This window comes from Aedes albopictus, chromosome 1, assembly GCF_035046485.1.
Source record: "Aedes albopictus strain Foshan chromosome 1, AalbF5, whole genome shotgun sequence".
Lineage (NCBI taxonomy): Eukaryota > Metazoa > Arthropoda > Insecta > Diptera > Culicidae > Aedes > Aedes albopictus.
In genome coordinates, this window is record NC_085136.1 from 223,261,192 (window position 1) to 223,285,668 (window position 24,477).

The following is a 24,477-nucleotide window of genomic DNA, read 5'->3' on the forward strand; positions in this document are numbered from 1 at the left end:
CGTCTAGCCTCTCCGGCGGTGAATAAATCACAATCATCATGATAATTACTGCATTAATGGGATTTACCGATACTGTGCGTGCAGATTGCAATGCATTGCAAAAATTTGGCAGTTCATCTTTCTTTCTCTTTTTATTGGGCCCCTCGATGGGTCACACCATCATCGCGTGCTACCAACATCAATCATCTGCCTGCAGATGACCGACGGTCCACCTCCGTCTCGCTTTAGTGATTCGCAACGACAACGACGACGACGGCGACCGGAGATCGCACATTTCGCACTAACTAGATGGCGGGAAAACCGCGGGCTGACCATATCGGTCCGCGATCGATCCATGCGAGGATCAGTCATATTCGGATCGTCTTGAGACGTGGATGCAAGGGTACGTGCGCGCGCGCGTTCGTAAGGCTTTAACCGCGGCCAGTGAAGTACGACGACGTGAAGTAACCGGCGAGTAACGGCAAGTCTGAAACCGCCCAAGAAGAGCATCCAAGCTGTGCAAACGAAACCGAAGGTCTACCCGGTGCGGGCCTCCAAGGGCGTTGCGTATCGGTGGTCAAGTGCGCGACCCGAGTGCGTTTGTTTAGAGAAGTCCTTAAAAACGAGAAGATTGTCGAAGAAGACGGCCTGGTGTGGTCCAAGTGAGTGCGTTCGAAATGATCGGCCCAAAAGGGTCAATATTTGTGCAACCTTCGAAAGCCTTAACCCTGTTGAGGCGAATGGCTATCGTGTTCGTTGGAACGTGAATTGCAGTGAATGCGGCTCGCTCGGAAGTTGGAGCGATGTCACGGCGACGGAAGGGTGTTGGGCATGAAGTTCAAGTGCAAGTGGTGGTTGGCGGTGGCGGACGGCGGAAAATTCCAAAGCGGATTCAATTATGCTGTCAACATCTTCAAAAATATGAGTCAACAACAGCAACGGGTGGTGTGATTATGGCAATGATACTCAATCGACAAGGCATAGCGTGTGTGGAAAAAAATTTCGTTCCGGTATGAAAACACGGCGTCTGTGCCGAAAGGAAAATTTTGGCTTGAATGCGGAAAGAGAATCAGCTCATAATAAAAAAAAAAACACTTTGAAAAAGATAATTGCTGAGAAATAGTGCTGAAGTGTAATGGATAAATTTGCAACAAAATATCTGAACAACACATAAAAAGTGATTATTTTACATTTCAAAATTGCTAAAGAAATAAGGGTTGAAAGCAGCATTAAACAGCAAAAGCTCCGTTAACCAACCAAATGCATGCATGAATACATTGAAATTTTCCACAACAACAAAAGCAATAGAACATCAAAAATGCAAGAAGCGTAACAAAGGCAATAAAATGTAACTTTTAAGCCTGAGGATTTAGCTTTCCATTGAGGAATTGGTCATTTTATTTAAAAAAATCATATAAAAAATGTTGAATAGCTGCATCATAAATGCAGAACACTAAATGTGATGCAGAGATGAGCCAGCCTAGGGCTGCAAATCTCTTAAATATAGATAATAATAATAATAATAATAATAGCTATTATATGTGATTATTGCAATTGTTGCTTAATTTATTGATATTTTTACGATTTTTATTGCCCTGAATTTAATGAAATTTGAAACATTTTGAAATATTAATGCAGTTTTTTTTTGTGGAACATTTATTGTAAACTATTGCTCTATTCTAAGTTTTGGAAATATTTGTGGGAAATTTTGTTTATTATGGGGCGTTTAATTGGCTGCCGTATCAAAGCTTGTTGAAATGTTCCGGTGTTCAAGTTAGAATTCTATACTTTTGAAATGTTCAGTTTGTCGAATTTGTTTGTTTAAAGTTTAAAATAAAGAAAATAATTATTATTTTAAAAAAACAATAATAAGATACTTAATTAATTAACTATCGATTTTTGCGGATTAACTAGCCGAGTGGAAGTTTTACTTAATTCCAAAAGCTAGACTTAACAAATACTGGCGTGAATGAGAATGGAGTTTCGTCCAATTCTGGCTATACTATCAATGGGACATTTCTCTTATTCTCAAAGTGCAATTTTAGTAGTTCATGCATAACACGGCCAAGTCCATGTATTTTTTTTTATCTAGTTCATTTATTTGGGGCTCAATCGCCGTTATACGGAGCCGAAGATCTGGTTTTTGTACTTAATAGTATACACTATACATAGTAATAACTTTTTAATGATAAGGTACACCGGGGCAAGTTGAAACGGGTGGGGTAAGATGAAACACGAAGTTTTGAAATAGATTTCAATACAATTTGGAAATTTTGCCTTCGCTAAAAGATTGATTGAATCAAAAACTATGTGTTATGGCGATCAAACTGTTTATTATCATTAGAAAACATCATGTTAACCCGCTGTTTCATCTTGCCCCACCCGTTTCAACTTGCCCCGGTGTACCTTATCTGTTAGTAATGGGTGGAAGCCAGGGTACTCGTGGCAGCTCGAGGTTAGAAGGTCACATTTTGAGGGATGGACAGGGTAAGGATTGGACCAAAGGTTTCACTGCAGCTCATCCGGGGGTGAATCACATCTTGCTAGCGTATTCGGTGCCTTGTGGTGTTGGTACCAACTTGTTGTGGGACTTGGTCTTCCGGATGGCCAGGAGCAGCTTGGTAACACAAAGAGGACAAAACAGAGAAAAAAAACTGGAGAAGAAAACACAAGCGAATTAAACTTTTATACCAGCAGAGCGAAGAAAGTCGAAAATACATCCCATATATGTGACATCGCGGGTCCCCAACACATCTCTCACAAGAACAAAGGGTTGTCTACCCCGGGCCTCAAGGGTATCCAAAAGTAGTGCTCTGGAGGCGTCATTATTCGGGCATTGCCAAACTACGTGGTCGATGTCATCATAACCGGAACCGCACTTAGTACAAACATTGCTCAACGCGAGGTTAATCCTGTGTAAATGCGCATCTAGCGAGTAATGGTTGGACATAAGTCTTGACATTACGCGAATGAAATTGCGACTTACATCCAAACCATACCACCACACTCGCAAAGAAACATTAGGCATAATGGAATGTAACCACCGTCCCAGCTGGCCATCTCGCCAATCATTTTGCCAACTTTGAAGAGAATTCTGGCGTACAAAATGGAAAAATTCATCATGTGAAATTCTTCTATCATAGATCTCACCTTCCTGTGCGTCCACCTTTGCGAGAGAGTCCGCCTTCTCATTGCCATAAATTGAGCAATGTGAGGGGACCCATACAAAGGTTATCTTGTATGATCTTTCGACCAGTGCACCCATCTGCTCCCTTATTTTTGTAAGAAAGTAAGATGGATGTTTTACAGGTTTCATCGACCGGAGTGCCTCAATCGAACTAAGGCTATCCGAGAAGATGAAGAAATGGTCTACGGGCATGTTGGAAATCATCCCCAAAGCGAAGTTGATTGCTGCCAGCTCAGCAACATAAACCGAACAAGGTTCCTGAAGTTTGCGGAAGGCGGTGAAATTTTCATTGAAGACACCGAAACCAGTGGATCCATTTATGCGAGACCCATCAGTGAAGAATCTCTTACAGGAATTGACATTTTGGTACTTTTCGTTAAAAATGCGAGGAATAGATAGACATCGAAGTTGATCTGGTATTCCATGAATAGCTTGTTTCATGGAAAGATCGTATTTAACAGAGGAACTGTCATTAGTGAAGTGTACACGAGGAGGATTATAACTTGGTAGGCTTATGTCAGATGACATGTAGAACAGATAAATTCTCATGAATTTTGATTGAGTGTTCAGACTGAGCATTTCTTCGAAGTTTTCAATGACAAGTGTGTTGCTCACTCCACACTTGATAAGTAACCTTAGCGAGAGCTCCCAGAATCGGTTCTGGAGAGGTTTCACCCCTGCCACGACCTCTAGGCTAGCATTATGCGTGGAGTGCATGCAGCCGAGAGCAATACGCAAACAACGGTATTGAATTCGTTCCAACTTTATTAGGTGGCAGTTTGCTGCTGAGTGGAAGCAGAAAGAGCCATACTCAATAACAGAGAGAATAGTCGTTTTGTAAAGTTTTATGAGGTCTTCCGGGTGAGCACCCCACCATGTTCCGGTAATTGTACGTAGAAAATTGATCCTTTGTTGACATTTTTGCACCAAATACTTGATTTGAGTACCCCAAGTGCCTTTTGAATCAAACCAGACCCCAAGGTATTTCGAAGTCAAAGATTGGTCGATTTCTATTCCCAAAAGATTGAGTTTCAGTTGGGTTGGGTTCCGCTTTCTAGAAAACACAACCAATTGAGTTTTTTGCGGAGCAAACTCGATCCCTAAATCTCTTGCCCAGATTGACACATTATTTAGAGAATTTTGCAATGGTCTTTGCAGCATTTCTGCATGTGGGCCTTTTAGAGAAACCACAGCATCATCTGCAAGTTGTCTTAGCGTGCATTGTCCTTCCAAGCAACTATCAATGTCTTTCACGTAAAAATTATAAAGCAAGGGACTTAAACATGAGCCTTGGGGTAGGCTCATGTAACTAATTCTGGAAGTTGTCAGTTGTCCGAGATTGAAACTCATATGTTTTTCTGACAACAAATTATACAAGAAATTATTTAAAATTCCTGGAAGTCCACTATTGTGCAGTTTTTCTGACAATATGCCTATGGAAACTGAGTCAAAGGCGCCCTTAATATCCAAGAAAACTGAAGCCAGTTGCTCCTTTTCCGCAAAGGCCAGTTGAATATCTGTTGAAAGAAACGCTGGACAATCGTTTGTTCCTTTGCCCTTGCGAAACCCGAACTGTGTATTTGAAAGCAAGTTATTCGATTCAACCCAATGGTCGAGTCGCGATAGGATCATTTTTTCCACTAATTTCCTTAAACATGATAACATAGCAATTGGGCGGTATGAATTATGATCAGACGCTGGTTTACCAGGCTTTTGAATAGCTATTACTTTGACCTGTCTCCATTCTGGCGGAACGATGTTGTTCTCCATGAATGAGTTGAACAGATCCAGTAGTATGCCAAGTCCATATAGTCAGCTAGGAAGGGAAAGGAATGTTAGAGTGTACTGGTTGTTGCTACTAGAGACCGAGGGCACCTCTGCGTCCCCACAATCCGCACGGACTGGTGTACACTGTTTTTTTACGCGGTTTTTTACACGCGTGATTTCAAAAGCCGTCGTAAAAAAAAACGAGTTTTTTCCAAAAGCACGCGCAAAATTATCAGGATTACATCTCACGTGACCTGGCTTTTGGACGACGTTTTTTTTAAATTAACGCGGTATTTTTTTACGGCGTGTTTTGAAAAAAACGCGTTTTTTTACGCGTTTTTGCCTTTCTCGTACACTAAGTGTACTGGAAAGGCTATATGTTCGCTCCAAAAATGACTTTTTGATAGAAGGCCCGAAGAGTCGATATCCCTTTCGTGACGGAGCGCAAAAAAGTGAAATCTCCATACAAATTGCTCAACTTTGGCTCTCCAGAACTCTAAGATTTCCCAACAAAACAATAATCATTTTACCTCATTTGAAAGAACTACTCTTTATCTTTCTATTTCTAGCTTTAACTACCTAGATAAATCGAATATAAAAAATATGCGACAGATAAAACTTTTTCATGTTTTACGGTTTTTGTCCACTTTTTGTTTACCTTGTTGTGGTAAATCTCACAGGCAACGTAAACAAAAGTTTGTTTACACACAAACAAGTATAAGTAATGGCTGAATTATAGATACGGTTTACATCAATGAAACAAAGTCTAAACAGATGAAAAAAATATGCAAAACTGTTACCGCTCAACAGCACAATTGTGCTGGTTCGTCACGAAAGGGATATCTGAACCGGTACAGTTCCGGAACCGGTTCTGGGTGTCCCGCCGGAAGAGGCCAAATATAAAATTGACCATAACCCATTCATCCGACACATCAAACAGCGGCATTTTTGGTAACCTGATGAACGGTAAGCAGGAAAATAATATCAGACCACCGGTAGTGTTCCGGAACCGGTTCCAGATGTCCCACCGGAAGTGACCAAATATAAAGAAAACCGAACTCATGCATGTGACACATCAAACAGCGGCATTTTCGATAGCCTGATGAACGGTTAGCAGAAAAACAGTTTCAGACCATATCTGAACCGGTAGTGTCCCGGAACCGGTTCCGGGGGTCCCCACGGAAGGGACCAAATATAAAAGTGAACCAAACCCATGCATATGACATACCAGAGCGCGGCTCTTTTGATAGCCTAATGAAAGGTTAGCAAGAAACTAGTCTCCGACCATATCTTAAACGGTAGGGTTCCGGAACCGGTAAGATTAAAAGTTAAGAAAATGTCGAAGTATTCATATATGCAAGAGATCAAATTCGTGACCAAAGCGATCTCAACAAATCACACCAGATTCCTGTGGTGTTAATATATAGTATAGAATATATATATACAGGGCCGGATCTAAGGGGGGGCCGGGGGGGTCCGGGCCCCGGGCCCTCACAAAAAACCTTTTTTGTTTCTAACATTAGCTTTATTTTCCATATTGCTCAAGTACTGTTAGAAAATAAAGAAAAACATTTTTGGTCATCTCTCCGAGGGGCCTCCACATCCGTTCGGGCCCCGGGCCCCCACAATCCTTAATCCGGGCCTGTATATATATATATATATATAGGACGAATCAACCATTAATGGGAAAATTTTAATTTGATCGCATCAACACCAAATAAAGTTTTTCCAATCCCTTTTGCGTCTTAAATTACTGCTCACAAGTTGGGTGCGGCTGGTTGAGTCCTCGCTCTTCTCATTGCAATTGAAATTTGAAAGCAAAATTTCCCTTTTCTGCATTTTTCTCATAAGGAGGTCAACTTTTACATGAATCGTGTAACCAAGAATAATAAAATATAGTGCGCTGAAAAAAACTTTGTTGAAGATCGTAAATGGTCTGTGATTTTGAATAAAGTTAAGGTAGTCAAGTATTCAAGTTTGATTTCTGTCAGCTCTGTTTTGTCGTTGAAATAAGTTTCCCAAATTTATGAAGGCTTTGTTAAAATTGTTGCTCTTCTATATGAAGTGTTCTCAGGATTCATGAACATTTCGACTAACATCAACGTAAAACATCATGAGTACCGTCCCTACACAGTTATGGACCACACACAGTTACGGATCACTTTGATGTTTAAAGTCAAATATCTTGTTCAAAACATATATTTCGGCAAGAAATTCATTTTTGTAGCATGATTCTATTTGTTTTCTGAGATAAAAAGTGATTTACAAGAGCCTAATCTTGTTCTATCATGCAAAGATGTAGTTGTTTACTCACAACTGCCAGAAAATAGCCGGATTCCACAAGAAGCTACTCCTGCAGTGATAAGCTGTAATAGTGTCGAAATCAATCGATTTTGATATAAAAATCGTTCGTACAGTTTGGATAAGATATGCTTCTATCTAGTTGGCGAAGTTTTGCTAGATGCTGGGATTCAAATACTAAAATAATGTGACTTTCAATAGTGATCCATAATGTGACCCAGAAACTGATCGTTTGACGCTGTTATGGATCACTTTAAACAAATATTTATTTGTGCTCCGCTCAACGCTCATGATATAATATTTTTGCTTAAAGTGTCAAAATCATCATTTCAAAACATAGAATCTTGAAAACCAGGTGTTTTGAAACGCAGAATGGTAATAATTATACTTATGATGTAGAACATCACTGAACCCTAGTGGCGTATCTCTTGCGTAGTATAGGGATGCGGGACTTTATTATGTTTTCTCTTTATTCCTGTTGTAATATCGGGTACTCCATCAATGAACTAATCAATACACTGCTTAGTTAAGCCTTACCAACGCAAATTTAATATTAGAGTTGGGATTTTGAGTAATTAGGCACTGATCCATAATATGGCACAAATTGATCCATGATATGTGGGACTCTGTGAAGCTGATCCATAATAGGGCACTTAGTAAACAGTGAAATGTTCATTTTTCACGGGAAAATGACTTGCCAGTAAACTTCAAATGGTTCGGCAATCAAAAGTTTCAATTAAAACATATCCAAAACTGTATTAGTTTTTGTTTTCTTTTACTTTTTATTGAATTTTGAAGGTCAAAAATACTATTAAGCGATGCATTAGTGTGTACCCACGGTATATATTCGACGATAAAGGCACTATCACCACTAGGTGGATTAATCTGGGTTTTTGAAACTTTATTTAGAGGAGTCTAACAAAATTTGCTGTAGTTAGTGACGTGTAATTGACTACATTTTTTTCTTTTTGTCAAGTAAACGTTGATTTTTGGACTTTTAACTTGGGTTTGAAAACATATAACTAACGCTGCATCTTATAAAACAACAATTATTGTAAAAACCATTGCAAAAAATTAACAATCCCGTTAAAATTCAGCAACTCCCATCGATTCAGGTTACGACAAATTCGATAATTGTTGAAGAAGGCCTCAGCCCTTTTTCAATATTTTAATTGGTACTTGGCTACTTTTCAATTCTGTAGATCAGCGTTTCTCAAACTATGGGTCGCGACCCACTGGTGGGTCGTGGGCTGATTTTTAGTGGGTCGCGAAGGTTTAGGCGTTATTGTAATATATATCTACCTTAACTTATGTCAGAGAACTTATGGAAAACTCTGTTTAAGAATCGAAAAAAAAAAAAATCTAGAGATGGGTTTTCATCCTACTTTTATTCCCAAACTTCTGTTTTATGAGTCATAGTCCGAAGCATAACAAACATTGAAGCTATTCTGCATTCTAAAATTGATTCTGGATCGATTTATTATTAGAATATTTAGGATTCTAGTAAAGTTAGAAAATTTATCAAATTGTATGTACTTGATGGATGAGCTCAATCTGGATTGGTGCTTACAATTATCATTTAAAGGTAGTTTCACAATGCAAAGTTCAATAGTTCAAATTTAAACAATTGGGATATCGAAAATCAGACAGAAAATTACTGAATTTCGAAAACAATCCATCAAACTTTTGGTTATGGCTTCCGAAATATATGTATATTTTTAAGAACTTCCGTGAAGCTGAACTTTGAACAAAATGGTGAAATTCGGTAATATAAACGTTTTTGAAAATCAGAGCCTATGTTACTTCAAGAAAATAAGTAAAATAAGTGTTTGTGAAGAATTAAAATTAAAGATTAAAATTTCTAGAAGGACTAAGCTGGCAATCTTACAGTACTATAATTTTGAAGATTCGCAGCGTAAATGTAGCGTCACCTTTGCTGCGTAATCTGTTCAATGTATTCAAAAGATTTATTTTATGTTTTTTTTTTCCTAAAATGTGTGACAGAATTCTTAAAATCTGTGGAGTAAACATTTAAAATTAAAAAAGCTTGGAATGTCTAAAAGTAAATGTTACGTAACGCAGGCTTATTGCAACCCTTGATTGGATACTTTTGTTGACACAAATAAGTTTATCTCACAACGAAAGCTTTAAAATGTATTAAAAAAACTGTCCCAATGTTATAAAATGACATTTTTTGAGAAAAAATTTACTGGTGGGTCGCCAAATTCTATTACAATCCAAAGTGGGTCGCAGGCTAGAAAAGTTTGAGAAGCCCTGCTGTAGATCAATGCTATACTCAGATTCCAACAGCTTCGAGCAATCGACGCTTCTAGTAATCATGTACTGCGCAAAAAGAATGACGCTTATCTGGAAAATATACGTGCGCTCTTTGCCTTAACATTCCTGGGCATGAAGAATATTCCTGCCTATAGGTCGATATGAATACGAGTTCAGAAAAAGAAAATGTAGAAAATTTGCAAAAAAAAAACTATCAGTCAATTACAATTTAGATGCTCCCTGAACTTTGAGCTGAAAGACTTTCTATGTCCCAGTTGGATTGAAAAATAAAAAATAAGTAAAAGAAATTGACGCTTCTGATGCCTATCGAGCTACTGCTGTGAGCTAACCCTGAATATGCGCAGCGAGGTGGAGAGAAAGCGAGAGTAAAAGATGCAATGGTCATGGTCAAACGGGGAAGTGGTAATTAGCGTGATTGTGCCATTTCCTTTACTAGCAAATATTGGTGGGCACTTTCGACTTCGGGGAAGATTCAACTGAATGAGTATTAAGTTGTAAATTCAATAGGATTTTTGTCCAGTGTCCTCAACGACTTTTTGGGTTGGGCTTGGAAATTGTTATGAGATGTTGAGATAATATGAGTTCACCCTGATTTCGGGGAAATTGCTCTTACACAAGTCAAATTTCTACAAAAAACGGCTTCGTCAGTCTCCTAACCTATTATCATCCAAGTATGTACACACATTTCTTGCAAAATATGTAGATTTTTTCAAACATGATGATTGATTCTCAGTGATTCTGAATGATTATTCTACATAGATACAAATGTTGCAATAGAGAATGATACTTTGAATCTATAAAATAACTCACTCTCGGCTCTCAATTATAAAAAAAAACATATGTCACGCACGTTTGAACCATTAAGGATATGGACACACCGAGGCATTGTATGGTAAACAGCCTTGTGGATCTCCACTAGCGCAAAATATTGGCGTGTTTCAAATTAACATTCGATTCATCGATAATCTGTATTCTATTCATGAGCTCAAAAGACCGCAATTAATCTTTGGACCACGCGATGATCTGTTGGTGGCGAATGTGCCAACTCTGCAGCTGCCTAGGCTATTTAACGAAGGCCAGAAACTATTGTTGAGCAGCATTTGTCGAGAGCTTTCTTTACCAAAAACACGGTTGAAAAAAGAATAATCATATCAATGTTTATAATTGAAGAAATTTTTCGTAAGCAATTCTACTAGACTTCTTTTGGCCCACGATATTCACTAGCAAAATAATCATTGGCAGAAGAAGCTCTAAGTTAATAACTGTGGAAGTGCTCATAGATCACTAAGCCGACTTTGTATATAGGTAATAACTAAACCAAAACATCCAATAACCTTCATTTCTAAACTTGCAAAAACTGACCTTCTCAAGCTCGTCTAAAAATATCTCCATTGAGCAAATGCTCTACTCAAGGCGCTGATCAGAAGTCGCCAAACGCGATCGTAAAACAAGTCTTATCTCCGGTCGTTTGTCACCGGTGAACTAATCTCCATTTTTTACACATCCTAAACGGCTCTTGATCGCTCGTTCCCGACCCGTCGCGCGAATCATTTTAAAGCGCGACCAACTGTCTGTTTGTATGTGCCGGTTCGCATCCCACTGAACCTACCAGTGGCTACCACCACTTGTGACGTCGCCATGCCACTCCACCCCTACACGATCATTCCGACCAGCTCCGTGGTGGCGCCGCTTCCCTCAATCTCACGTTCCGCATTCCGTTGCTGCGCTAAACCACTTGACACCACTTCATCCACGTGCTTCGTGTATGTGTACTCCTACAGATCTAAGCCGACTGATAGTCACCAACATCACCATCATCATCGAACCGTCATCGACCGCTCCTCCAGCATCACTTTCATCGTCATCGAAAAATGACGAAACCGGTGCGGCTACTGGGGCGGCTGCTGTTGTTGTTATTGTTCGAGATGACTCAAGCCCAACGCAAAGCCACTGACATGGAGTGTAAGATCAACAACGGCGAAGAGCGCCGTCGCATCTTCAGCATCCGCAGTAGTGGTGCTTGATCGTGAATTGGCGTGAAATTGATTGTTTTTGTGGTTCTTTTTTTTGCTCTCTCTCTCTCATGTCTGTTCCGGCTTGTTTTGCCGATTGATTAGTGGCCGAGTTCGTCAAGTTTCCGAAGATCTTCGAGTACGCCGATTACGACGACTGCCGGCGCGATCACCTGGATGGGTACGCCTACTGTGTGGTGCACGCGCGGATCGTACCCGATGAGTCGTCCGAATTGTGGCGGAATATAAGCGTGAGTAGTACCTCTAACCCTTTATGTATAGTTGGGAAATGGGATGCGCAGTTGAACAACTCATCGGGAATAATACATTGATTGGATCTTCGATTGGTCAATTGTCATTACTTTTTGCTTCGAATTGGGATATCCGGGAGTCACCATTAGATGGAATGAGTAGTAAGTTCCGATTCGGAGTTGATCTGAAGCTCGAAAGCACGTTCAAGAAAATATCTCATGTCAAACATTTTGAAGGTTTCTATCAACTCAGGTACATTGCAGCCTCTGGCACCTCGCATTTATCAAAATAAAATACAAAACTGCTGTACACATAATGTGTATCGTAACAGAACAACTAAAACGAAGGTATTATTGGCATTGCGCTTATCAAGAAAATTAGTTACTTTTATACACTTCTAACTTATACACATTTTTTGTGCCCTGCATAAAAAGAAGAAGAGCTATTAAGTATCGTGATTTCAGGGGGTCTCAGAGGGTTTCAGAAAGGTACCTAGGAGTCTCAGGACCAGGGATGCCAGATGATTTTTTGAAAAATCTGTATCGCAATTTTCAAAAATCTGTATCCCATACAAAATTTGGGTGAAAAATCTGTATCCCATACAAAAAAAAAAATAACATCTCTAGCTCAAAAATCTGTATTTCATATTAAATGAAATCTGCACGGATGCTCAAAAATCTGTATAATACAGATTAATCTGTATATATGGCATCCCTGCTCAGGACCACGAAAAATCATGAAAATTTCCGCTAGGTTGAAACATTATCGGACGTCGGGTCAAAGTCATGTCAATTTTACCCAATGGTTGACCACTGTTGGACCCACATCGGATAACTGCAAGGGCTATGTTGGATTTGGTAGCCGAAAATAAAAACAGGTCTAAGATAGATTTATGTCGGGTTATATGTCATCAACGACCTGCAACACCACAATCAATTTCTGCTTGCTAGCTGGGCTCAATTGAATTATATGTGCCGGTCATCAGTTGTCTGAGAGCCTTGACTGATGCTGGCGTTGGTGTCAATTGAATGGTCTCAGGGGTGTTTCAAGGGATCCCAGGGGGGTTTTAGAGGAGTGTTTGGAGGTCTCAGGGGATATTATCAAGGGGCTTTAGGGGATCTCAGGGGACATCTGGGGTACCTGGAGGTCTCAGGGGTGTTTCAGTGGGTCCCATGGGGTTTCAGAGGGGTAGTTCGAGGTCTCAAGAGGCGTTTCAGTGGCATTCAGGAGGTACCAGGAGGTCCCAGGGATGCTTCAGGAGACAAACGGGGCGCTTTAGGAGGTCTTTGTCGGAACCCCTCAAAGGCTCATGAAACTCCCTGAAACACCCTTGGCATCCCCTGCTTTTGAGCTCTCTGTGAACTTTCTGGAAACGCTATTGGCCTCAACTCAAACTACCAGGAGCAAACAAGCAACCAGTTCACCAACGAAGCAGGACCTTGGAATGACTGCAGAGGAGAGCACCTTTGTAGTCAGTGTCTTTTTTGCGATGTTAGATGCCAGCACTGCAACATCAATTGCCACACATTGCTTAAGTGTGTCGGTCGAAGAGATCATCTTAACGGGAGTCATCCACTGACCAGGTGGATTCTTAGGAACCAGCTCCAACAGACGAGGGACGTTTTCCGTCTCAGTGGAAGAGAATAATATTTGTACTGCTAACGAAACCAAGCAAGCCCCCTGATGAACCAGGTTTGTTTCGGCCAATATGCTTGCTGGATACGCTTTTGTGTCATCGTCACGATCGATATGAAGAATGCATTTTACAGCGCAAGCTGGAAAGCCATCGCAGCAACGCTGCACGAGATGAAGGTTCCTGATTTAGCAACTACTTTGACAACCGGACCCTGTACTATCATACAAGTGCAGGGCAGAAGAACGTAACGATAAGTGCGGGCGTCCCACAGGAGTCTATGCGTGGTATGACGTTGTGGAATGCAATGTAAAACGGGGTACTGACACTAGAGCTACCGACAGGCGTCAAAATCGTTGGATTTGCGGACGACATCGAGTCCTTAGAAGCAGTGGAGAAACCTGTTACGGAGGCGGTGTACGCTGTTGAATACTGGCTTCAGGGGAAGAAACTACTTATAGCCCACCAGAAAACAGAGCTGGTGCTGATCAGCAATTTGAAGGTGATGCAGAAGGCTGCAATCACAGTCGGGGAACATGCCATAGACTCTGAGCGGGAGTTACAGCGTCTCGGCGTAATGATCAGCGACCGACTAGATTTCAATAGCCACGTCGATTATGCCTGCGGGAAAGCAGCAAAGGCGATCACGGCACTAGCGAGGACCATGCCGAACAATTCAGCAATCAGCAGTAGCAAGAGGCGGTTACTAGCTAGCGTGTCTACATCGATTCTAAGGTGCGCTGGTGCCTTCTTGGGCAACCGCAACGAAAACGAAGAGAAATCGCGTTCAGCTCTGCAGCACGTACAGGCTGATGGCAGTGTGAGTGGCGAGCGCCTACCGCACGATATAATCGGATGTGGCGTACGTGATTGCCGGGATGGTTCTTATCGCCTTCGTTCTGGAAGAGGACAAAGAATGCTACGAGGTCGGTGACACAAGAGTAGCTCGGAAGGTGGATCCGCCGCCTTATTCCAAATCTGGCAGAATGGGTGATCAGCGATTTCCATTTGACGCTGTTGTTGTCAGGGCATAGCTGCTTCAAGCAATTCCTGCACCAGTTCGGACACGCAGGGTCGCCGTTTTGCCCCGAATGCGGAGATGTCGAGGTATCGCCGGAACACGTCGTTTTCTAGTGTCCACGTTTCGCTGTGGAGCGCATTAGGATGACAGCAATATGCGGTGCTGGTAAAAGTGCCGACAACATCGTGGCAAGAATGTGCCGCAACGATGCCTGTTGGAATGCGGTGAACGCTGCAGTGACAAAGATTATGTTATTTTCCCCAGCGGAAGTGGCGAGAACAGCAGACAAGTGACCGAAGCGACATTCCGGATCGGAGGCAGTAGCTCGGTCAAACGTATGGTAGATCCGCCACCGGGGACTACCTGTGTCGTGAACGAATAAAGTGGAGTGCCAAATGGTAACGGGAGAACGGGAGTTCTCTGTTGGAGTAAGGCAGATCCACCGCCGGGGACTGTCAGAGTTGAGCGATCGGGAAGAAGCACCGGAGCATGGTCAACATGGCGCCTGTGAACCTGAAGCCGTCTCTAACCGGAATCGCAGGACCGACCTTGGAACCTGCCCGGGAAGTACCGGTATCGGAAGATGTTTCAGTGTCAGGGAACTCTTCGTCGGGTACGGTAGATCCACAGTCAGGGACTGTCCGAGTCGTGGAAAACTGGAGTACTAAATGGCATACGGGCAGCACCGGGAGGGCACCGTTCTTCGGAACAAGTTATTAGGAGCCGAAGGGCTTAGGGGCTGTCCATAAACCACGTGGTCATTTTTTGGAATATTCTAACCACCCCAGGCGTGGTCTTTCGTTCATACAAAAAAAAAATTATATGGACCGTGGTCTTTGCCAACACTGACAAGACTGATCAAATCAACGATAGACGGTGTGTAAAATCGCCCAAAGATTTCACGTGAACTGTCAAGCTCATTCATATCTCGCTGGGGACTGCAACAAGATGACGGCCTATCACGCCAACTCTTCAACATCGCTCGGCGGCGAAGGATTAACTAGAAACTCGCTGCATTCTACGGTGAGTCCAGTATCCATAAGGGGACCAGAGTGCGAAGGATATAGTGCAACAGGCGATGTTGCAAGATGCCGGACAACAATCCTGCTGTGGTTGACACAGAAAGACATGGAGCGCAAAGAGCACGATGAGCGGACCAGGTGCAGCGTGTTTTGGCGAGCATTGAGCGAGATGAGAATGAAACAGCGAACGATGCAGAACTGGATCGTACGAGTATCCCAGATGAGGCGAATCATTGAGCGAGTGAAATTTCAGATCCATCCCAAGTAACAATTTCAATTCCTTTTAGATTTGATTATTTTTATGGAAGCTTTATCACAGCATGACCAATTCATGAAACATTTGTAGTTGTTTTTATCAAGAGAAAACAATCTTCGTTCGTATGCGGTTTTTAAGTTGTCTTCAAGTTAATTTTGAAATTCGCGCATAAAACTACTGAATTTACAAGCGCATTAAATCTTATAATAAGTTTTAAGGTGTATTTGAAGTTATTTTCAACACATAACATCAACATATTTTATTAAAAGTTTATGCTTCGTTTATTCAAGTGCATTTCATCTGGCTAATCCTCCTTTAAAAACTTCTTGAAGCCTTCTATTCTTGAGCTAGAGCCATTGCTCTGGAACAAGAACTATGCGAAATAATGATAAGACAACGAACTATTTTTCAATCCAAATAATGAATGTAACAAATTGAAAAACCGCGTTCTCATGCAAATATAAACACATAAACATGTTTGCTCACTGTTAATTTAGCCATTCTTGTGCTAAAAAGTAATTATGTCAATGAAATAATGATTTTACGGCCAATCAAAAACGCGAGTAGCTGGCTGCTGTCGTCCTGCCTTCAACCAGTTTCTCACACAGGCCATCGCTATGCGAATCGAAAATGAAATGGGTACTTACTGTGACTCTGCTCAAGCTCATGCCAAATAGTGTAATTGTAGTAAGTTGCACTTCATTATTAATAGCAAAAATATAGGGATACAAAATAGAATTGGCCCACCTTGACGCGAAACACCACGAAATGTACAGAGACAACTTTCTAGCATCGAAAACGTAAACAAACAATTGTCAAAGGCTGTTACTCTTGTATAAAACGAATAAGTTTCATTTAAGACGAACAAATCTGCCTTAAGATCATAACTAGTAAAAACAATCTTCAATAAAGGCTGTAGCGTTCATGCAAGGTGACTTGGTTCCATCATTGTTTTGAGGGGATTTGGATTAAAGGTAATAACAATTGATGGCGGCTGCATGAGTTTTGTTTGCTTGGAACGGCAGCCATGCTTAGAAAGAATTGAAAAAGTGGCGTAGCCTTTTGTTTTTAAAGGAAATTTATGTCTTCGTATATTAATGATTGATATTATTTTTGAGGCGCTTTGTAATTTTCGTATGTTTTGGGTGGCATATCAACGAAAAAGTGGGTATGGCACGGAAAATTTCGATTCCCTGTCATCGATGATCTGTCAGGCAATTTAAATGGTTTAGCCATTTCAATTTGATGAAAATTTATTCGCAGTTCAATTATTATTTCATCCATGAAACAAAACTTGTTTGCATCTGCATAATGCTTAGGTAAAAGATTTCATTTATTATGCACTGCTGACACTTGAGAAAGACAGCTAAAAGATCAACATGCCTCAAGATATTCTTGTTATAGTTTCATGAAGTTCTTATAATCAATCATCAGCGCATGTACATAAATACAACTAGTTTCAAAGCAGTCTTCAAAAGCAGCTTTGAAGATCTCCTGAAGAGTGGGCCAGATTAGTCTTATGGATGTTTTATACCTATTTTATCTCAGATTTGCAGAACAAAGAGCTTTATTGCTAAGTTTTATTATTCTATCTTAGAAATTACTTCAGGATTGCCACAAAAATATAATTGTTACTTGGGATAAGATTTGATTCGAGGTGCTCCCTTTGGAATTAAGACGTGAATACTGCATAGATTCAACCACAGGGCTAGTTCATGGATTCTTTCACCGGTTTTAGAGTATCGTCTGCTGTTCCAATTTTAATTCCAATCCAACAAATTCACCTGTTTTCTATGCTGAAATCCCAGGCCGTGCTGATAAAGACCTCTGGTATGCTGCTGTTTGTTCTTCTTGAACTTCTTGGTGTGATGTCTCAACTGTGACAAGGTCTTCATCTCGCTTAGTGTTCCAAAAGTAAAGCCACCTAAAAGTCCTTCCGGTCTTTTTATAGAATTTATCAATTTCTATTAAGATTTCTTAAGAAATTCCAGGGTTCCTCCAAGATTTTCTTCCAAGAATCCTCCAGGAACTGAGATTCCGATATTCCTTCAAGAATTCTTCCTGGGATTCTTTCATTTCGCATGGAGTTCTCTTGGGATTCTTCCAGGAGTTTCTCCTGAGATGCCTGAATAGGCCTTTCAGGGCTTTCTTTAAAGATTTCTGCGGGATTTTTCTATGAATTTCTATTTGAGCTATTCCTCAAAGAATTTCTTCCGAGATTCCTTCATGAATTCTTCCTGGGATTCTTCCAGAAGTTTTTTGTGGCATTTCTCAGGGAGCTGCTTTTTCCAGGAGTTTCTCCTGAGATTCCTGAAGAGGTCCTTTCGGGCTTCCTCTAGGAATCCCTTCCGCGATTTTTCCATTAATTTCTATTAAAGTTCTACAAGTGTTCCGGGATTCCTTCAAGACTTCTCCCGGGATTCCTCCATGAGTTATTTATAGCATTCTTCGGTTTCTCCTGAGATTCCTGAAGAGGTTCCATCAGGTATTCCTCCAGAAACACCAGGGACTTCGGGAACTCCTGGATTTCTTCAGGGATTCTTCCCCGGATTCGTCCAGGAATTTGTTCCGAGATTACTCAGGGAATTCTTTAAGAGATTCCATCAGTAGTTTTTCTTATGATTCCAGAACAGGTTTCATGTGGGATTCCTACAGGAATTAGTTCTTAGATTTCTTCAGGTGTTCCTTCTGAGATTCTTCCAGGGTTTTATTCAGAATTCTTCCAGAAGTTCGCTCTGAAATTGTTCAAGAATTTCTTTGGAGATTTTTAAAGACTTAAGTTAGGTATCCCTCTAAAGTCCTTTCCAAAGTTTCGAGATTCCTTCAGGAATTATTCCTGGGATTCCTCCAGTGCTTTCAAAAGAATCTCTTCAATAATTCCACAGCAGTTTCTCATGAGACTCCTGAAGAGATCTTATCAGAGATTCCTCAAATAGTTTTTTTTTCTGGGATTCCTTCAGGGACTACTTACATGATTCCTTCCAGAATTTATTACGGAATTTCTTTTATGACTCCTTCAGGAATTTTTCCGATGTTCCTCAAGAAATTCCTACCAAGGTTCATCCAGGAGTAGTATCGGAAGAAATTTTAGGAGAAACCACAAATGTGTTGAGGGATCCCTAGTAGAAATTCCTGGAGAAATTTCGGAGACAGTCTCTGGAGAAGTCCCGGAAGGAGTTCCTAGAGAAATCTTCAAAATAACTATTGAAGTAATCCCAGGAAGAGTTTGTGGGGGAATCTCAGAGATTTCTGATGCAATTAGATAAATCTTGGCAGAAACTACTAGAGAAATACAGAACAACAAATATTTGGGACCTTCGTTAATAAATATACTCGACGCAGCTTCAGATTATACCTTTACCAAGCTGATAATTCAACAAGTGATTCAAATTTATTCATTCCACAGGATTACACCAAAAGCGAGCTGCACTACGATCACACCTTACTGGAGCGTGGCATTTGTATCCAAGACTGCGAAGCATCGCTACGCCAATCCGGACAACTCCCGAACGTGGATGACCTCGTTGGTCTGGACCTGTACGCCAAGCTTGCGAGAGCCTGCATCAATACGCGACTGAAGCAGCGCTACAATCTAGAAGTGGGTAACTTCGTTAAAATCTACCATTGCTACACTCCCGAGCAGGAGGATCGTCCAATTGGTAAGTAGTGTTGTGATCAACACCTGTGCGACTAAACTCAGAGTATCTTATTCGACAGATTTCCCGGAAAGCTTGTTCTACGGCGTTGTGATCGCGTTATCATTCTTCCTCGTTGCATCCACCATCTACGATGCTCGGCAACGGACTCTTCAGGGTTGTCCTGACACCTACTACGATCGGGACCCCAAGTCCCGAAAGGAACGTCTCCTTGTGTCGTTTTCCTTCCCTCGGAATTTCTGTCGTCTGAAAAATCTCGGTTACAGCAAGATCCGAATGGACCTCCAGTTCCTGGAAGCGTTCAGGTTTATTCAAATGTGTCGGGTTATATTTCTCCACGCCACCATGGCTCATAACAAAGTTCCACAAGCGAACACCGACTACATGGAAAAGCTTCAAGAGGACCCAATGCTCATATTCTTCGTGGCAGAGTTCCAAAACTACATTCAGACATTCCTCTCAATATCGGGAATGTTGATGACGATAAACTTCTTGGAGCATATTCGCAAGAATCCGGACTTCAGCTGTTCCATCTTTTGGGACAAGCTGAAAAACAGACTGATTCGTATCGTGCCGGCGTATGCGTTCGTGATCCTATTGGAGTGTGCGATTATTCATCGCTATTTGGATGGACCCATCGGTCAGCAGTACATTGGAGAAGCGGAACAGAACTGCCGTCGCTGGTGGTGGACCAACTTGCTGTTCTTCAACAACTACGTTCGAACAGATCAACCGGTATGTTTTGGCACTCTTATTGTTGAGAACAATCCTAACAATTTGTTTTACCATCACAGTGTCTGATCCAGTCCTGGTACTTGGCCGTTGACATGCAGCTATTCATCTACGGTATGGTGATGATGTTGATGATCTGGCGGTGGCCTTGGATAAGGAAGTACTTCTTCACGGTGGCATTTGTTTGTGCTGCGCTGATTCCGACCTTGACCACGTACGCCAAGGACATTGAACCTGCGATGACCAACCGGATGAAGAATGCCGACCACTATAACCGCGAGCATAACTACCAGTACGACATCTACTTTCCCTTCCAGCAGAACATTGGAGCTTATTCGATGGGGATGCTAGCCGGGTTCATCTACCACCGGTATCGTGACTCTCCGAAGACGGTTTTAAGCTCGAAGTGGTTCAAACTGACGTTCTGGGTTTCGGTTGTGTACTACTTTGCCTGCATGGTATCCGTTTACTGGGTGCTTGAGTATCGCAACATCATTGAACCCATGCTCAAAGCGATCTACTCGACGCTGTTCAAGCAATCCTGGGCAGTCATGTCTACTGTACTGCAGCTGGGTCTTGCTCTGGCGTCCGGAAAGTACATCTGGAAGAAACTTCTCAGCCATTCATTCTTCGGCGTAGCTGGCAAGCTGTGCTTCGGGTTTTATCTCATCCACTTCACAACCATTGAAGTCGTATACTCAGGCGTCAAGGCACCGGTCTACACCAACGAACGAGCGGTGGTAAGTTCGGATGGATTCTCTCAAGTCTCAAGAAGCCTGTAACATTCTAACAATTTCTCGTTTTCTCCAGTCGAAATGGGCCTCGCAAATCTTCTGGTGGACGCTTTTCTTCGGATTCTTCCTTACCCTGTTTGTGGAACTACCGGCCGGTGCAGCTCTGAAAGAACTGCTGGATAGGCGGAAAGTTAACAACAAGGTGCGAGATATTCAGCAGACGCAAGGTCCTGCCGAGCAACGAGTTGAACAAAGTGCTGGTGTTTAGAAACCTGCAGCAGCGTAAGTCGGTGACAACGTGAATGGATGCATTGAACGCTCTGATGCATCTTTTGTAAATATACTAGTGAAGATTGTTTTAATTCAATTGAATTTGTGAAAGTGGCGGTCATATCACATCCTGACAGTTCTCTCTGTGTATGTTCTAGCCTCCGTAACAATAAAAAGACTCAACAAAAAGCGGAACAAGATAAACCCGATAAATTTGACACCTATCAATGATTTATGGCGCTACTTATCAGCAAATCAAAAATCAACAAAGATGATTGTCCGTTGATTGACACGGTGGCTAGTTTATCGCCACAAAAATCTCCCGCTAATCAATCGTCACTTCTGAATTGATGCCTGTTCTACCAAATCAAAACAAAAAAAAAACTCGAATCTGACACGCTTCTTCTCAGGCATAATCAAGACATCAAAAAAACCGGTTAGCAATGGTAGGCAGCAGCCCAGCCCCATAGAAGAGCCACACGACCCAGCTGGTTGAAATGAATTCGAAACCAGCGGATAAAAAAAACGGAATCAGCATAGCCCCAGAAGTAGTAGCAATTATCATCTGTGAAGATTTTACGAGAGCTTTTTATGACCAATCGTAAGGTAATTTACCTTTGTCACAATGAGTCGTAAAACGGTAAGGGGCGCCTGGGTGGGCCTTTCAGTTTTGGGTTTGTTGGGGCGCAGCTAGTTGAGGTTTTCGGTTGGTTTGAGCTGTAAGACGTGCTGTCATCAACTATGTAAACAACCTTACATAGAAAGTAATAAAGTTGATTGAGGATTAAGGAATTGTGTGAGAGGAATTGAAATGACACCAACCTACAATTAATGTTATAAGCGGAGAGTAAAATTTTCATTGTTACGAGAACAATCAACGTAAATTTCGAAATTCTACTCGGAGGGATTCAAATGTAGCTCATTGTGGTGATTGCATTTAGGGGTAGGCGGGGCATAATGAGCAGCCTAAGCATTTTGCCACCAAATCCAGTAAATTAAATGCAACCAATGTGTAATTTTAACGTTCAATCCCCATTTGAACCTTAACTGACAAAAGCTAATCGTTGAAATTCCTAATAAAGTTATAAATGTTGTAGAATTTTATGTTTTGCCTTTCTCGTACACTAAGTGTACTGGAAAGGCTATATGTTCACTCCAAAAATGACTTTTTGATAGAAGGCCCGGAGAGTCGAGTCACATATACCAATCGACTCAGCTCGACGAATTGAGGTGATGTCTGTGTGTGTATGTGTGTATGTATGTATGAGTGTGTGTGCGTGTGTGTGTATGTGTGTATGTGTGTGTACAAAAAACTCACATCACTTTTTGGCAGTAAACCTCAACCGATTTTAATGACCGACGGTTCATTCGACGCGGCACATAGTCCCATTGTTTCCTATTGAAAATGGTTCGGATCGGTCCAGCCGTTCCGGAGTTATGGCCATTTAGGTGTTCCGGACCGGTACCCCTGGTAGGGGTCAGACATGAAAATGCAACAAACCCATGCATGCGACATATCGAACCACGGCATTTTTGATGATATGATGAACGGTAAGCAGGAAAATAGTCTCAGACCATATCAGAACCGGTAGCGTTCCAGAACCGGTTCCGGATGTCCCGCCGGAAGTTGCCAAATATAAAAGAGAACCAAACCTATGCATGCGACACATCAAACAGCTGCATTTTCGATAACCTGATGAACGATGAGCATGAAAATAGTCTCAGAACCTGAACCGGTAGTGTTCCGGAACCGGTTCTGGATGTCCCGCCGGAAGTGGTCAAATATAAAAGAGAACCAAACTATGCATGCGACACATCAAACCACGGCATTTTCGATAATCTGATGAACGGTAAGCAGGAAAATAGTCTCAGACCATATCAGAACCGATAGTGTTCCGGAAACGGTTCCGGATGTCCCGCCGGGATTTGCCGAATTTAAAAGAGAACCAAACCCATGCATACGACATATCAAACAGCGACATTTTCAGTAACCCGATGAACGGTTAGCAGGAAAACAGTATGAGACCATATCAGAACCGATAGTGTTTCGGGAGCGGTTCCGGGGGTCCCGATTGATGAATGCAAACTTTTTAAGGAGTGATAAAGGATCATTAATGGTGAAAAAAATGTGTACGCATATGGTCAAATCTCAACCGTTACGTAGTAATTGAACTTTACATGTTTTGTTTCGGATTATAACTCGAGCCGAACCGGAGTTTTACCGCATTGTTTGCTACCAAAAATGGTTCGGATAGGTCGAGGCGTTCCGGAGTTATGACCATTTCAGCCCCATCACACATCAAACTGCGGCGATTTTTGTAACCTTTAGCATGGTTTACGAATTTTATGCGGAAACGAACACTGGAGACCAGAAATTCCACGATTTCGGTCCAAAATTCAAGATGACAGCCTGATATTCAGGATGGCGGCTCCAAATTCAAGATGGCGAATGTTTATTGAGGTTTTAGGACTTGAAACCAGGCAATGGTTCCAAAAATGCAAAAATGACAAACGGAGTATCGAAGATGGTGGTCTAAAATCCAAGATGGCAGCTCAAAGCTCAAAGTGACTTCTGTTAAATGGAGTTTTAGGCTCAAAACCATGCAATATTGGGACGAAGTCTGGAGTACAAAAATGAAGATTAAAATATCCAAGATGGCGACTCAAAATTCATGATGGCAGTATAAACTTCAAGATGGCAGCTGTTTAGGCTCAGGTTTAGGCTCTAAAACCGTCCAATATGGCTATATTTGGTATGGTGAAGACAACCGGAGATCAAAAATAGCTACCAGAATATCCAAAAAGGCGTCAACAATCAAAATGGCGGCTGTTTAATGGAGTTTTGGGCTCAAAATGGCGAACAGAATTTCCAAGCTGTCGGACTTTAATCCTAAATGGCAGCTTAAACATCAAGATTGTGGCTTAAAAATCAAAATGCAGATAAGCGATATGCTCTTTGATGCCATGAAATCGATTTCTGTTATATGTATGAAAGTGCGATTATCATCAACATGTCACCTGAAATGTGTTTTCGAAGGCACGAGAAAGGCGCCATCACCGCTAGGTGGATTAATTAAGGTTTTTAAAAACGTATAAAATCGCGAGTTGCGTTTTAGGGGTGGGGCATAATGAGCACCCTAGGTGGGGCAGGATGATCAATATCAGTTTTGTACACAATCAAATGCTAATTGACTATTCTTGTCAATGATGAAGCATACCGGCAACAATCAATGAGAATTTGAAGGGATTACGGGATTTAATTTGTAGGGAACTGTGGGGTTTCAATGAGTCTTCTATTAAGGAACTTTTAAATGGTAATAATTTACAAATATCGAAATTTTCAAGTTAATCAATTGA

At 41.5% G+C, this 24,477-nt stretch overlaps 1 protein-coding gene across 2 annotated transcripts; it reads left to right on the forward strand.

The window, feature by feature from the left end:
- On the forward strand, positions 1 to 21,846 carry LOC109413260 (nose resistant to fluoxetine protein 6-like). Of its 2 annotated transcripts, none has more exons than XM_062846302.1 (7): positions 1 to 645; positions 11,314 to 11,494; positions 11,650 to 11,795; positions 19,135 to 19,387; positions 19,446 to 20,119; positions 20,179 to 20,856; positions 20,927 to 21,846. In XM_062846302.1, exons 2-7 carry the CDS (start codon positions 11,404 to 11,406, stop codon positions 21,116 to 21,118), a joined length of 2,034 nt encoding a protein of 677 aa, XP_062702286.1. In that variant the 5' UTR covers positions 1 to 645; positions 11,314 to 11,403; the 3' UTR covers positions 21,119 to 21,846. The 2 variants fall into 2 exon arrangements, with proteins under 2 accessions (XP_062702286.1, XP_029728563.2); XM_029872703.2 differs by having other exon boundaries at positions 1 to 641; positions 20,927 to 21,845.
- The last annotated feature ends 2,631 nt before the right edge of the window (positions 21,847 to 24,477 follow it).